Genomic DNA, 15,517 nt, shown 5'->3' with positions numbered 1-15,517 from the left:
TGTGGGAGTATACTAGTGGAGGATGGGGTGAGGAGGATGTAATAATAACCAAACATAGGCACTAAGGAGGCTGGGAGTTGGGGAAGAGGCAAAGTTAGCATCTGAACCTCAGGAAGCACAGGGTCTGGAAAATGATTCTGGATACAAGGCTCTCAGCAGCAAGAGTTAACCCATGAGTATGCACAGGTAATTTGTTGGTATAAATAAAGTTTTACCACTTTTGAAATAATTCTCTTTCAGAGTAAAAAAAGTTCCATTTATTCCTTTGTTTTCCTACAATTCTTAGCAGTGTTCTCTTAATACAAATATAGGAAATGAATTAATCACTGCTCTAACAGAGGGAGCCTTCTTGAATCTATATTCAATTGGACAAGTCATTAAATACATATGGCTATGTACAAAACAAAGTTTAAACATTAAAATGCTTCCCCCACCATCTGCACTATTTTATAATTGTTTTTTTTCAAACCTCTTCTCTTCTACCATAAGCCAATAAATTATAGCTCTGGAGGCTCTGGAAAACTTATCTTGGCTTTCTTTCCAATGATGTCCTTATGCTGGATTGTATATTTATACACTGTTTTAAAATTTTTGTTGAAGAGTTAAAAAATCCTAATAAATACTTATGTGGGCTTCTATAATATTACTAAGTCTTGTCAACATCTAGCACAGTTAAGTATATTTTGCAAGAAGGTAACAAATGTAAAAATCACCAGTGACACTGAACTTTATATTTAATAATTACATTAAGAATGTTTTGGTAGATTTTACACACACATTTTTAAAATCATGAACAAAGTCATTAATTCTGAATTCAAATGACAGTCAAAAATATTTTAATTTAAATTAAGGCACTACATACACATTTCTTTAAAGCACAATTCATGTTATTTTATTTACACACTGTTTTAAGAATTGACAATAAATACATATTTTCCATCTCCTCCTTGTCGTTCATTTATAACTTTATGTGTTAACAAGGAAGTAAAACCCTTCAAATAAAAGGAATTAAATGCAATCATCCATAAAGCTTATCAGATACGTGCACAAGAAGGAGACACCCAAGAACAATGTAAAAACATTTTAATCCTTTAATGTTCCAAGAATTTATCTATAAATTCTTATGCCAAACCTAATGGAATAATACAAAACCTATACACAAACATTGAAATATGTTTTATTCTATTGCTATTTACCAGAAGAATTGCATATAAATAACAGCAGCAGAACTGTTCCTATATTATACATGAATGTACTTATTCTGAATTCACTGACTGAATTAAAAACACTTACTCAAAACCTTTCCTATTACCTTGGGGTATTGTTTTCATAAACAAGTAAATGTTTCCTGGAGCCAAATACTTTCTACCACCCAGAAAATAGAGGAGCATATTAGTTATTTCACAAAATACACACCAAAACCTTAATGTAAAAGGCTAGTTTTACTGTAAGATTTTTCTCAGGGTACTAAAGGAGTCAATGGCTTTAACAGTGATAATTTTTTTTAAAGATACAAATGAATTAACACATAGTTCAATATAATATATATGTTTTATTAAATAAATACTATTCTTCTTGTCCCATCAACATATACTTTTTAAATTTTTGCTTAATTTACAATTCAAGTTAACATTTTGAGAATGTAAGGAAAGACAAATAGGTAAATGTCTGGTTGAAAGGGTTAAGATACTGACAGGACATCCCTTCCTGTTCCATCCTATATAAAATCCACTCATGAGTTGGATGCCAAGTATAGATTTCTGAAACTCATAACCACCAATCACACTAATGCAATAATTAAAACTCACACCATTGCAAGGACCAAGTATAAAATATTCTGCTACTATTTTAGATACTTCAAAAACATCCACTACTTTAAATGAAAAGCTTTAAATGTGTCAATGCTATTCGTTTTTTAATGGAAATTGAAGTAGAACTTTTCTATTCTGTTTAGATCAACTGTTAACCTTTAGGATAACTGTTTTATGTGAAGAAAACTGGAAATTTTTTTAAAGCAAAATTAGTACTATTGGTTTTTATTTCATTTATTTTACTGTTCTTAATACAGTCAACTTATGACCAACAGCGTGGATTATTTATACAGGGTTTGAAAATGCCTCTCAACAACCACAAATACAATAGGCAGCAAATACCAGGCTCAAGAAATTAGCAGTGACTCAATGGGATGCATTGTATGTTTGATGACTGGCACCACTGTTGTTGTTTACCATCACAGATAGTCAATATTTAACTGGGCTGCATATTTATTATACTTTTATATTTGTAAAACAGTTACCAAGTTTATTTTATGTTGTGAAAACTTTAAAGATCATACTAGTAACTGCTTGTCTCACGTACTGATGAGCCCAATTTTTCCCCTATTAAATATAATCTAGTCTGTCACAACCTAGTTTCTTCATATTAATTTTGATTACTAGAAGGTACCAGCAGAAAAGGCAGGATGACAGCAATAAACCCTTGGCTCTGAACAAACACGTTAAATAGAGGGATTATTTCTGTGATGCAAATACTGGAGAAAAAAGTGGAGGTAGCACTAAGGCTATTCTGCCACTTAACATATGAATGGCGTGAAAGACCAAAAGATACTAAATTTTGTTTAAAATTTTGTAACTATTCTATAGCCTAAAAAGTAAGGCATAAAGTCCCAAAGATAAATACAAAAATCTCCATTCCTCATTCTGTCCCAGTCAAATTGAGATTTGTATTTGGGTCATAAATTTTTCTGCAGCATTTGGATACCTCAGGTTACAACAAACATGAGTGAGTTAAATGATAAAAGTTAATGAAATTAAGTTATGATTTTAACTTGTGAGTTAGGAGAAAGTAAACAAATATGAAGTGCAAAAATAACCTTTCCTGAGATCTGTGTGCTTCAGGAATGTGGAAGCCTGGCCACAGTCCATCTCTGACCTCCTTATATAGTAAGTCACATAATGTCCACACAACCACACACAAACACACTTGCACAGGCACACACAAACAATAAGTAACTAACATAAAGGCATTAAGCATAGATAGAGAGAAAAGCACTTGTCTCTCTTTTCTTCTGAATTTTTTTAACAATAATCTTTAAGACTAACAGCTTAAGACGTAATGGTGACAACTCAGGCTTTTATCAAATGGTCTTTGTTTTTTTTCAAATAGGTTTCCTTAAAATATTTCTTCATTTGCTATATCTTTTCTGTCTGCTCCAATTTTATTTACCATCACAGAGCATTTCCTACCTCAAGAGGGTACTTGAGATACAAACTAATTAAAGGTAAATATAAAAATATAGGAAGCTTTTCCTCCCTAATATACAAAATTCACAAATTGCATAAAGATTTCTGTTGTTTTCTTTACAAATATATAAATTTATTAGAAAAACATGCCTACTAAATTTTGGTACATTTTCATTTAAAGATGTATCACATCTTCATTGCAAAATACAAGCAGAGGAAGTATTTTTCTCAGAAGCCATTTTTAGTATTTCTAGTTAGGATTGATGTTACCTAGTGATTTCCTAACAGAAGATGTTACCTAATGATTTACTAACAATTTTACTATGGTCAGGGTTATCTTATTAGCAAATGCACCAAAACAAAACACAAGGAAAACAAAATAATAATTTTAACATGCTTAGTTTAAGTTCTTTGTCTTTCAAAGTATTCTTTTTCATAGTTACAACACTATTCTTTGGATGTATTCTTAGTTTTGTGATTTATCAAAGACACTTTGTATAAGCCCTAGCACATGTCACCCAATTAAAGGATCATCATCATCTTCTTGTAGCTGAAGTCGAGAAAATGGACGAGGTACAGAAAGTCTATTCTGCATGATTATTATGAGGCATGTTAGCATGGTTAACACCAAGAGTGAACCGATAACAATTGCGATGGCTTCTGGGAGATTAATGCACCACTGGTCAACTAACAAGCACTTAGTATGACCAAAGGTCCCATTATTGGGATGTGGTTTTAATCCCAGGATGTGGCACATCATTGGATAAATATCCACAATGTTAATTGTGCTATGCTTGTAGCCTCTGTGAAATGCAGGCCCGTGGGCAGCTAGAAATGGATGCATACTAGGCAAAGAATTATCATAACCATGGTCACCTACTGAAAAAGAACAAAACATCAGTAAATAAGATCAGACTTTTTAGGACAAAATAACTTGCTTCTAGTATATAAACATTCAATTCTTTCAGAAAGGGACTAGAAATAAAAATTTCTATTTCTTCAACTCAGCTATGTTCCCTATTTCCCTCTCTCTCTCTCACACACATACACACACACAAACAGACACACATGCCCCTTTTCCCAACTGGTCATACCCTCAGACTTTACCACCACTTGTCAACCTGATGTACTTTTCAGCCCTAGTACGGATTACTTCACCTGTCAATCTCAGCACTGTTTGCAAAAGCTCACTGCAAACAGTACCAGTTATAAAGAGAGTGGTCAGGCTGAGGGTTCTGTGTAACTGGGAAGAGCAGAAGTGAGTAAAGCCAACAAATGGAGAAAAAGAAAATCTGCAGCCTAACCTATCTCAATTGTTACAGGAGGGATCTTGCACTGAATGTGTTGTCTAATCTGGTGACTCTATCCCAGTAAAAGTTAGACTTAAAGAAAAGCATGTTGATAGTCCCTAATATAACTCCAATAATAAATTCCCAATTTTTAGCTTTATTTTAACAAATGTTGCCATTTAACATACACCAGTTGTATTTAATAAGCTCCCACTTTCATATTAAGTACAGGTGACTGGGTGATGAGTATATTGATATTTGTTATATTATTCTTTGGTGGTATGTTTGAAATATTTCATCATAAAAATAACCAATATGACAAAAAGCAGAATATATAGATAGTAAGATTTCAATAATATTAAAACACACACACATACACACACACACACACACACACACACACACACACACACACACACATATATAAGAAAAAAGACTGGATGGGGGGAAATGCCCCCAATTAACATTGGCCTATAAATCTGTACTGAGGGATTATGGATAGTTTTTGCTCTCTTTCCTATGCTTTTCTATACTTTCAGTTTTCAACAACGAATATGCAACATAACATTGATGTAAATATACAAACTTCATTGATCCTGAGTCTGTCCTATGCTTGCCTGATACTTCTAAATTGCTATATATCAGGGAACTGTAAACTACAGCCCATAGCGAAGGTTAGCCCTCCATCCTTTTTGTAAACAGAGTTTCACTGAAGCACACCGCTTCAATTTGTTTACAGGTTGTCTATGGCTGCTTTCACACAATAAAGGCAGAGTTGAGTAGCTGAGACAGAGACCAGCTGGCCCACAAAGCCAAAACTATTTTCTATCTGGCCCTTTACTAAAAAAGTTTGCTGGCCCCTATTATAGATCACAAAATTAGATTAAAAAAAAAGCATTTGAATTGAATATGAAATATGGATAAATAAGCTTTAGTTTGAGGCAAGACCTGTAACTCTCCCCTATACATTTTCTCCCCTATGCATTTTTTTGGAGAGATTTTGATATATCTATTTTGTTCACTTGGTGGATTTTTTTTTTTGTTTGGTGACTTTCCGGTTCTTGCCCAGTGTTCTAAATAGCTGTAGCATTCAGGTAAATGATGTTGTCACTGAGGAAGACTTAGGGTTACTCAGATGAATTTTTTTTTAACACACACAAGAACAAGGATTAGCTAAACTCTCCCCTTTTACTGTTTGTTTACTTCTCTCTTTTATTTTGTATAAATCAAGAGAATGAATCTTGAAAATTACTGACAGTAATTGCAGTTTTGGAAAGAAAGTAGGACTATGCCTTCACTCTTAAATTTACTTTCTAATTTAAAGGTGAAATTGTGATTACTGTAAATTGCTATTAAATGAAGACCTGGGAATTATCTGGTTGAAAATTGAACTAATTGTTCTGTGTGAACTTCTTTAAATCGAAGTACCCTCTTAACACAACAGTATCGCAAGGTATGATTTATTCCTAGGATACAATAGAAATATCTCAACTAAATACTTACATTTTTGTGATGATTCATTTAGCACAATTGCCCAGCCTTCATTGGCAACCAAAATAATGGGCTGAATTCGATCATTATGTTGGTAATAAAATCTGTTAGGAATGTCTTCTTTGAGATAAACATTCATATGAGGGCTACAGTTTTTCAGTTTGTTATAAACCTCTGTTCTATCTGAGAAAAAAAGGAAACAAGTTATGATTGATAAGGAAAAAATATGTCTAACTAGAATAACTGGAAGCAAATTATAGATAATGTCATCTATTAAATCACTTCTTAAAAAAACAGAGCAATAATAATGTGACAGTGTTGGGGACTGATACACACAAACACACACCTTTCTCAAACATTAACAAATCTGTTTCACTTCGTGGATTACTGTGGTGGACTTTTATAGAAAGGGGACATTTTTCAGGTGTATCTTCCTAAGTAAACATAAACTAATTACATGTTACTACTAACTACTACTTCTATGATCAGTAGAAGAAAGTACCTCACACTATCACCACTAAATATCACACACTAAAATCTAAGACATTTAAGGATAAAAATTTCCTTTTTCTAGTGCAAATAATTAGATATATCAGAAGCAAAGAAATACTTTGAAACTAAACCATAAGCCATATAACTAAACCATAAGCCAACTGCTCTTAACTTGTAAATAAGAGGAAAAAAACATATAATCCCACTCTGAGTACATGGTTCTAAACTACAAAAAGCTAGAGCTTCATTCTTTTATACAACCCACCCCCCTCAATCAATTGCCCCATTCAAATAATAGTATCCCTCAGCTGAATGTTTACTTACTTATTTTGGGAAGTATTGCAGCAACTGGGCTCAAATCTATAAGAGTGTAGTATGAATGGTCGATGCAGAAATCCAAGTTTATCAGTCTGTCCTGAGAACACTGGGTCATCCCATGATCACTTGTAATGATCACATTAAGATTTTCCCACAGCCCTAACATCTTGAGTTTTTGGACTAAGTCACCGATAAGATCATCTATTTTTTTCAACACTCTGCTCATGTTTTCTTTATCTTCAGGTCCATATTTGTGGCCACTTGCATCTGGTTCTTCCCAATAGAGTGCTGCAAAGGTGACTGGTGGGTTCGAATTGTTTAGCCATATAGTAATATTATTTAGTCTTTCCTCAAATGACACTGAGGAGTTGTAATTCATAAAATAGGAAGAGATGGTATTGTGAATGGGCACATCAGTACCAGGCCACATAGCAGCAGCACTTGATCTGTTTTCCTGAAGCTGATTGGTCACCCAAATAGGTACTGCCTCATTCCACCAAAAAGGATCCTTGTCATTAGAGTCAGAAAAATGTTTCTTTGTGACTGCATCATACATGGAATTAGCCACAATGCCATGGCTTTCTTCATACAAGCCTGTCACAATACTGTAGTGGTTTGGAAATGTTTTTGTGATAAAAACATTTTTAACATGCTCTACCAAGACACCTTCTTTGATAAAATTCTGGAGATGAGGAAATTCATAGTTCTTCAGATAATCAGCTCTGAATCCATCAAAGGATACTAGTAGTAACTTAGGTGGCAAACTAGAGGAAGAGTCACTTCTACAACCAGTTATAAGTCCAGAAAACAAAAGTATTACTAATAACTTCATAATGAACACGTTGAAGGACAGTGATCAGAGTTCCTAAAATGTAAAAATGCAATTCATAAGTAGTAATGCTATTTCATTTGGGTTAAGTTTTAGAATTTTAGCCCACAGGAGAAGAGAACCAACATTTATATGCCAGCTTTACCTATATTAACTTAAATAATACCATTTATTTAAAAATAACTAAAAGCTAAAATTGGAAAAAATAAAAATTGTCTTGTCCAATTTCCTATTTATATACATGCCCTACTGTATCTTTCATATGGGCCATTTTTATACTCCACATCAATACTCCTTCTAGGCTGTCAGCTCATTTGCCGCATTAGAAATTCTTCTAAAGGCTTAATAAAAATAGATGCAGACACTAAAATGATTCTTTTGTATAACATAAAGTTAATGCCAAGCTTTCAGAGCCTCCAGAGATGATGAGTATTTTTCCAGTTTAATAAATTGTACTTTATAGTTTCTTTAACCCACAGAAATAATTGGTGGAAATTCTACCATATTGGCTTATTGCCAGTTCTTGTTGAAAATGTTGCTATAAAAAAGGAGGAATAAGAAATACATGCTATTGAGAAAAAAGCCCCCATCAGTCTGTATGTGCCCCAACAGTCACATGAAGTTGATTAACAAACATACAAAGCCTACAGGGACATGGATGCTCCAGTAACTTATGAAGAAATCCAATAGCTATTGAAATGAGTTTTATTACCACATCCCTCTTAAACTTCCTTTTTGCTATCAACAACTATTTTCACTAATACCCTAGGCTTAAAGCTATCTCTGATTTTTTGTTCTTTTTTAAAAATCATTTCACTGATGACAAAAACAGCTTTTCCCTAGTAAATTCCCTAGTAAATCTCCCTGCCTTCGGTCTCTATCTTCTTTGGTCTCTAAGAAGATAGGACATGTGATTTAGGTAAAATGATTCACTTTAGATGGACAGGATGCCTCTTCCATTGTAACAGGAGGGAAGGAGCAAAGGTAGGGGAGCTGACAGATTTGAGGGCTGGAGGTGAAGAGGGTTGCCGGAGGTAGGGTCAATTATTGAGAGGGAGTAGAATGGTAAAAGGTTCATAGGTTTGAGGAACAGAAAGAATGTCTGAAATAGTTAATGTGGAGGATGGGTGAAAGTGTGAGTAAACAGTAGAACTGGAGTCAATGTTGACAGCTGTCATGAATTTTCATAGTGACACACTTGACTGGTTTTCTCTAGCAACTCAGTAAACCTGGCACAGGCATGAACAAAACAGGCAGCTGATCCTACCTGGATTTGAAATTCTGACAGAAACTGAAGGAAGACAAAGGAAGTTGAAGATGCTAACTAAAGAGCAGCTGAAATTTGGGCTGCAGCATCTAAGCTGAAACTGACAGATGTAAGTGAGTAGAGAAGTTTTTCAACTAGAGGTTCTGGTGAAGTCAAAGAACTAATTAAGATTAGTTAAGAGTAACTTTTAGTGAAAGTTACAAAGATCTGGGATTGCAGTTAGAATGCAACAAGTGAATGCATTATTTCAGATTAAGAAGACCCTGAACATGGTAATGGGTATGCATGTTGAGGTCCCAGGTATGAAGAGCAGCAAGTTAACTAATATGATTATGAAGTTCAGGAGTCATTTATTGTGTATTCTCTCAAGTAGACTGGAAATACTTTCTCTCTTTCTTTCAAACATGCCACCTGGAGGATCTGCGTACTTGTGGTCAAATACTTACTGACAGAGGCTGTGATCCTCTTAAAAACTGACTTAAAATTAGGAAGACCAAAGGCACAGAATCTGATTTATGAGGATCTTGGGGTCTAGAAAATCTCTACTATTTTAATCTGAGACAGGTTGCCTTCTGAATGTGGTGCATGGAACATTTGCTCCTGGTGCTCCCTAATATCCAAAAATAATGCAGAGTAACAAAACCACCTCTCCAAAGGACAGAGTAACAAACCTAATGAGTGGTAGAGGAGGCATATGGATATTTCCACAGACATAGCCCTAGTCATAGCACAGCAATTTCAGCTATCAAGAATCTAGACAATGGTACTTGCCCTTTCATTCAATATTTTATGCCCCCAACACAGTGTTTATGTATGACTTAACTCCTCCCTCAGAGAGTTTTAACTGAGTTCAATCAGATGACAATATCATGTGGGTTGCTACAATTTTAGAACTTGTGTCAAGGGCATGCAGGTCTCCATGAACGCTTGGATTGAGTAGATTCCCTGGTTTCTCTCTGGGTATAGTTCCCCATATCCAAATATTTCTTTCCAATAACAGAGTAGACTTTTAAATCAGCAAATAGGTGGCACAGTATCTTCTCACAGGGAAAACATCCTCATAAATTTACTTTTTGAAAAACACTATTTACTGCTCTGGCTCTTTCCCTGTGTAACTATTTTATATTCCCAACCAGTCCTATCCCACTGCACAGCTGTTCTGCTGCCAAATCCAATCTGGTATGTGTCAGATGGAATGCATTCTCTATACCTCCAAATCTCTTCCCCCTTCCTTAGTTCCCAACCCTTTAAAACAGCTTCACCATTCTCTCAGTCACAAAGAGATCCCCTGAGTATATGATCAGTTGCCAGTCTAGTCAATTCTATCTTCGTATCATCTAATACAGCACATCAGACATAAGAATCACTGAAGGGAGCTTGTTAAAAGTGCAGCTGTCAAGTCACTATAACTAGGGAGATTATAATTCAGTCAGCCCATAGTAGAGGCCAGAAACCTGCATTTGAAACAAGCATTTTAAACAGCTACCCACTCATCCATCCCTACTACTGCTGTATTTTTTTAGTCCTCGATACCTCTTGTCCGGAGCACTTTTGTCTCTTAATTCACCTTTCTACCTCAACCACCTTCCACTTTCTTACCTCACATCTGCTGCCTACTCAGTCTCTCTGGGCACAGCTCTGTTCATGTTCCCTTAATTTAAAATATAATCAAAGGTCCCCCTGCCTATACAAAAAGTCCAAATGCCTCAGTCTCACATTCAAGCCCCTCCAATATCCAGGTCCAACTTGCATGCAAATTACTGTGAAATAAATACAGAAATAACTGCCAACTTGAATTTCCATTCACCATACTTCACCATCACGGTCTTACTGAAATGTATTACAACAACATGTAAAGTATAATCATCATTCATCTTGGTGGCCTATAATAGCTCTTCAGTGTTAGTTTGCATTTCCAGAATATCCTAAAATTAGTTCCTACATATGAAGGTTGGCTCAGCAGACACCTGGGTCATTTTGTAAAAAATCATTCAACAAATATCTACTATCACTAATTCCATAACACAAAAGTATATGTATGTGCCATGTATTAGGGGACAAAGAACTTACACTTTTCAAATATATAATAATCAAAACAGGAGCATAAATAACCAAAATAATAAATCAGGCTGTCATCTGGAAAAAGAAACACAGGGTTTATACTTTAATCAATTTTGTTCTACAACACCAAATAACAGAATAGACTTAAATCAGCAAATAGGTGGCACAGTATCTTCTCACGGGGAAAAATACTCATAAGTTTATGAGTACATATTTGTAACAGTGTGTTTGAGATTCATACACCATAATGTATTATTTTTAAAGCTAAGCTGTTAGAGAAATTACTACAAATGGAATATCATAGTATGTCTAAAAATTTTCCAGTAGATTTACCTCTAAGAGTAGAGGGGTGCCAAGACAATTCAACAAATGGTAGAGGGACAACTGGATATCCACATGCAAAAGAAATTGGAGCCCTGCCTCATACCATACACAAAAATTCATTCAAAGTAGATCACAGACCTAGATTAAGAGCTAAAACTGTAAAGCTCTTAAAAGAAAATGTAGGAGTAAATGTAGGAGTAAATTTTTGTAACCCTGGGTTCAACAGAGCCTTCTTAGATACCACACCAAGAGCACAAGTGACCAAAAAAGAGAAATAAACTGGACTTCAAAATTAAAAAGTCTCATGCTTCAAAGAATACCATCAAGAAAGTGAAAAGACAACCCAGAGAATGGAAGAAAATATTTGCAAATCATATATCTGAAGAGATTTGTATCTAGACTATATAAAGAATTGCTACAACTCAATAATAAAAAGTCAGATAATCCAGTTAAAAAATGAGCATGAGCTGAAAAAGATATTTCTCCAAAGAAGACACAGATGACAAATTAGCACATGAAAAGATGCTCAACAGCATTAGTCATCAGAGAAATGCAATCAAACTCACAGTAAGATACCACTTCACACCCAGAAGGATGAGTAAATAAAATAGATAACAAGTGTCGATAGAGAAATTGAAACATTTATAAACTGCTACTGGAAATGTGAAATGGTACAGCCACTTTGGAAAATATTCTGGCAGGCTTCAAAGGGTTAAACATAGGGCTACCATATAACCCAGCAATTCTACTATTAGGTATGTGCCCAAGAGAAATGAAAACATATGTCCACACAAAAACTTGTACACAAATGATCACAGCAGCATTATTTGTAAGAATCAAGTGGAAACATCTCAATGTGCACTAACTTATGAATGGATAAAATGTAATATATTCATATAATAAAATACTATTTGACACAAAAAGGAAGGAAGTGCTGACACATTTTATAACCTGGATAAATATGCTAAATGTAAGAATGCAGTCACAAAAAATCACTTATTGTATGATTCCACTTAGATAAAATGTCTAGAACAGGCAAATCTATACAGACTAAAAGTAACTATAGTAACTATCTAGGGCTAGGGGTTGGGGGAGAAATGGGTAGTAAATGCCAGTAGGTATAAGTTTATTTTTGGGGTTATGAAAATGTTTTCAAATTGATTGTGATGAAAGTTGCACAGCTCCATAAAGCTGTACTCTTTAAATGAGTGAATTGTATGGTGTGTGATTCATATCTCAATAAAATATTATTTTTTTAAAAAAGAGCAGAGGGAAGTGAAATTGTAACTTAAATGTCCCGCCACAAAACAGGAAACATTTTTGATCTCATTTTACCTCAAAAAAAGTGAATTTTATACTCCATAATACAGACTTGAGTGTTTTAATGTGAAAGTTTTTTACCACTTCCCATGTGCAAAACAGACCAAAAACCTGTGTCCGTCCTCTCCCACAAAACACAAATCAAAATGCTTCTTCCTCAAATCTTGAGTTAAAAGGACGCTCCAGGAACACACGCTGTTAATCCTGTGGCTCAGTAATCCCTCAGCACGCTGCTGGGATCCAAGCGTCCCAGTCCTTGTCCTCAGGATTAGAAGTACAGACAAAGTGGAAACACTATAGACTGAAGTCAGAAGGGTCCCAGAACCTGAGCTCACAATTAGTAGACGGGTGATCTTGGGTAGATCCAACTTTTCTTGGCTTCTGTTTCCTTGTGTGTAAAATGGGGATGTGTAAAGGTTACAGAACAGGCCCTCAAAATTAGTTTCCCTTTATCATTCTAGTTACAAAGCTGTTGAGAAAAAAAACAAGACTGTACTATGATAGGCAGAATATTATTGTGAAACTATAAAATACATTAGGAATAATTTAGTCTCATCTCTTTGCATATGATGACCTTGCATATGACTTTGCATATGATGAAGTTAAAGTCCAGTGATTAGCCAGGCTCAGAAAGCAATCAGTTGCTTTACTGTGTTTAATTTCATGTCCTCAATAAGTTTACAAATCCAGTAATAGCAAGTTAACAAGTCTGGTAATAATCTCCAAACTATTAACAGAACTCTTCCTGACAGAACACCTTTTATTAGCAGTGCTGGATCCATGTCTACCACATTCTGTCTCATTCTAATAGGGAGTGTTAAGCTACAGACAAACCAACAATGAGAAGTTCTCAAGCAGTTTCCAAGGAATGAAAATAAAGTTTGCAGGGAATGAAACTGTTATATTACAAAATATTGAGAGAAATTCTGTAATTTTTCACACCAAAAAGATGTCAAAGAAGAAAAAAAGCAGACCTCTCTGGACTGCAACCAAATAACCCCACAACAACTGGAAGTATGAGTTAGTCTTCAGGCGACAAACTACCTTCTAACTTCTCTGGGAAGACGTTCTTCCCTGGATGGAATGCAGGGAACTCTCACTGGCATTCTTAGCCCATGTGAAGCCAAGAGTGTATAAACCGTTACAGGATATGGTGAAAGATATTTGTCACTACTAGCACGCCATCTGCTCTGTAATACAATGAAACTCTCATACACCTTTAAAAACTTTATTTATGTCTATAAATAAGGCAGTTACCTTTAGATTATTATCAGTTGCTTTCTTATAGTCTAAGGAAAAAAATATACTCCCTAAAAATAATCCTTGGTCTTAAAAATTGTAGGATTCTAAATTAGTCTCCAATTTTGTAAAATACACAGAAATTTCTGGCATACACAAAGTTTTCTAGCATCTTCAAAACACTTACACTTATCTTACTTTCTACATAGTAAAATACCTCCCTCCATTACTCCTTGTCGTTTCATCAAAATTTCTTCCAAATTATATCCTGTAACTAATTTAAGTGGAGGTGGGGGGAAGATGCACAAGTGCAGCAGGCCTCTTAATTTCCTTAAAATAGATTGAAACAATCTTTGAGGGGAAAAAAGAAGAAATAAAAGATCAAAATACTGAAACCAGCAGTTGATATTTCACAGTAGTTGGCAAATCTTCCTTCAGACTTGGGTCCACCAGATTGCCTGATTAAGCAAAGCCCTTCTGGAGTCAGATCTGGTGTAAACCTGAATCTGCCTGTCACTAGTTGTACAATCTTGGTTGGACGCGTCCCTTCACTTCTCTGAGCCTGACTTTCGTCATCTGTAAAATGGGAATGCTATGATCTCATAGGGTGGTTGTGATAAGAAAAGGAAGCATTGTTTTTAAGTTCTTACGTGCTTTTAATCCAGCCCTTTAAAAAGGCACTTAAATGTACCTTTTATTGTTTGGTTGGCTTGTTTGCTAGGAAATTAGTTCTTAAATATCATTACCTATAATTAACATAAACTCTAATCTAATATTCAGACAGACGGATGTCGATGCCATGGGTGGTTCCCCTTTAAAACCAAAAGCCTGGCGACCCCGCCCCAGCTCCCCTCATTTTTACCCCAGACCCACCTTATGTTCCTCCACTACCGTTCAGCTGACTTCCCTCCCTTCACACTTAACAGCACCTGCTAAATTTTCTTTCCTCTTCCCTTACTGGCCTCCGCCTCGGCCCGCCACCTCCTTGGCTCTTTGAGTCCCTTCGTGGACGTCCCCGCCGCGCCCCAGGGGGATGTGTGTGTAGTGGGGGAGAGTGGGTTAGAGGGTCTGGTCTCACCATCTCTATTTTCAAAGCCCCTAGCGGACTGGGGAGGGGGTGACATTGCCCCCAAGAACGCCGAGCGCGCGAGGCGCGTACTCACCAGCCGCCGTCGCTTCTTTCCAACGCTCGGAACTCGGCGCTCGCAGCACCTAGCACTGGTGGGAAGTTGCGGGGAAGGGGGACCTGGAGGAAGAGGGGCGAGGCCGAGCTCTTCCTGAGGCGCCTGCGCAGTGGCGGGCGCCGCGCCGCGGGGCACAGCCCCAACCTCCCTATCTGCGCCGCTCCGGGCGCTCCGAGTGTGCGCAGCTGCCAGAGCGTCTAAGGCGCCAGCTCGGGGCTGGCTGGGACCGGGCAGCAGAGTCTGAAACACGTCCTTGGATTGGATGCTAGAGCCAGCGTTGAATGTAACTTTCTTTCCGATTGGTTAGACAGGTGCTTGGCGCGGTCGAATTGGACCTAAGAGTAGAGGTTCATTCCACTCTCCCACCACGCCCTTTTCTTATCATCCTAGATCTGGATGCCCTTCAGGGAACTTAAAAACCAGCGAGTCCCGGAAAGGCCTCTGGCAATTGCCAAGCGGAT

General features: G+C 36.3%; 1 protein-coding gene across 1 annotated transcript; it reads right to left on the bottom strand.

Moving 5' to 3' along the window:
* Positions 1-716: 716 nt before the first annotated feature.
* ENPP4 (ectonucleotide pyrophosphatase/phosphodiesterase 4) lies at positions 717-15,254 on the bottom strand. Its single transcript, XM_003266207.3, has 4 exons — positions 15,036-15,254; positions 6,839-7,697; positions 6,035-6,205; positions 717-4,121 (listed from the first exon to the last, which is right to left on the bottom strand). Exons 2-4 carry the CDS (start codon positions 7,662-7,664, stop codon positions 3,757-3,759), a joined length of 1,362 nt encoding a protein of 453 aa, XP_003266255.1. The 5' UTR covers positions 7,665-7,697; positions 15,036-15,254; the 3' UTR covers positions 717-3,756.
* Between the last annotated feature and the right edge of the window lie 263 nt (positions 15,255-15,517).

This window comes from Nomascus leucogenys, chromosome 17, assembly GCF_006542625.1.
Source record: "Nomascus leucogenys isolate Asia chromosome 17, Asia_NLE_v1, whole genome shotgun sequence".
NCBI classification, from domain to species: domain Eukaryota; kingdom Metazoa; phylum Chordata; class Mammalia; order Primates; family Hylobatidae; genus Nomascus; species Nomascus leucogenys.
Note: the sequence above shows the minus strand (reverse complement) of the source record. Positions and strands in the feature narration are given on the sequence as shown.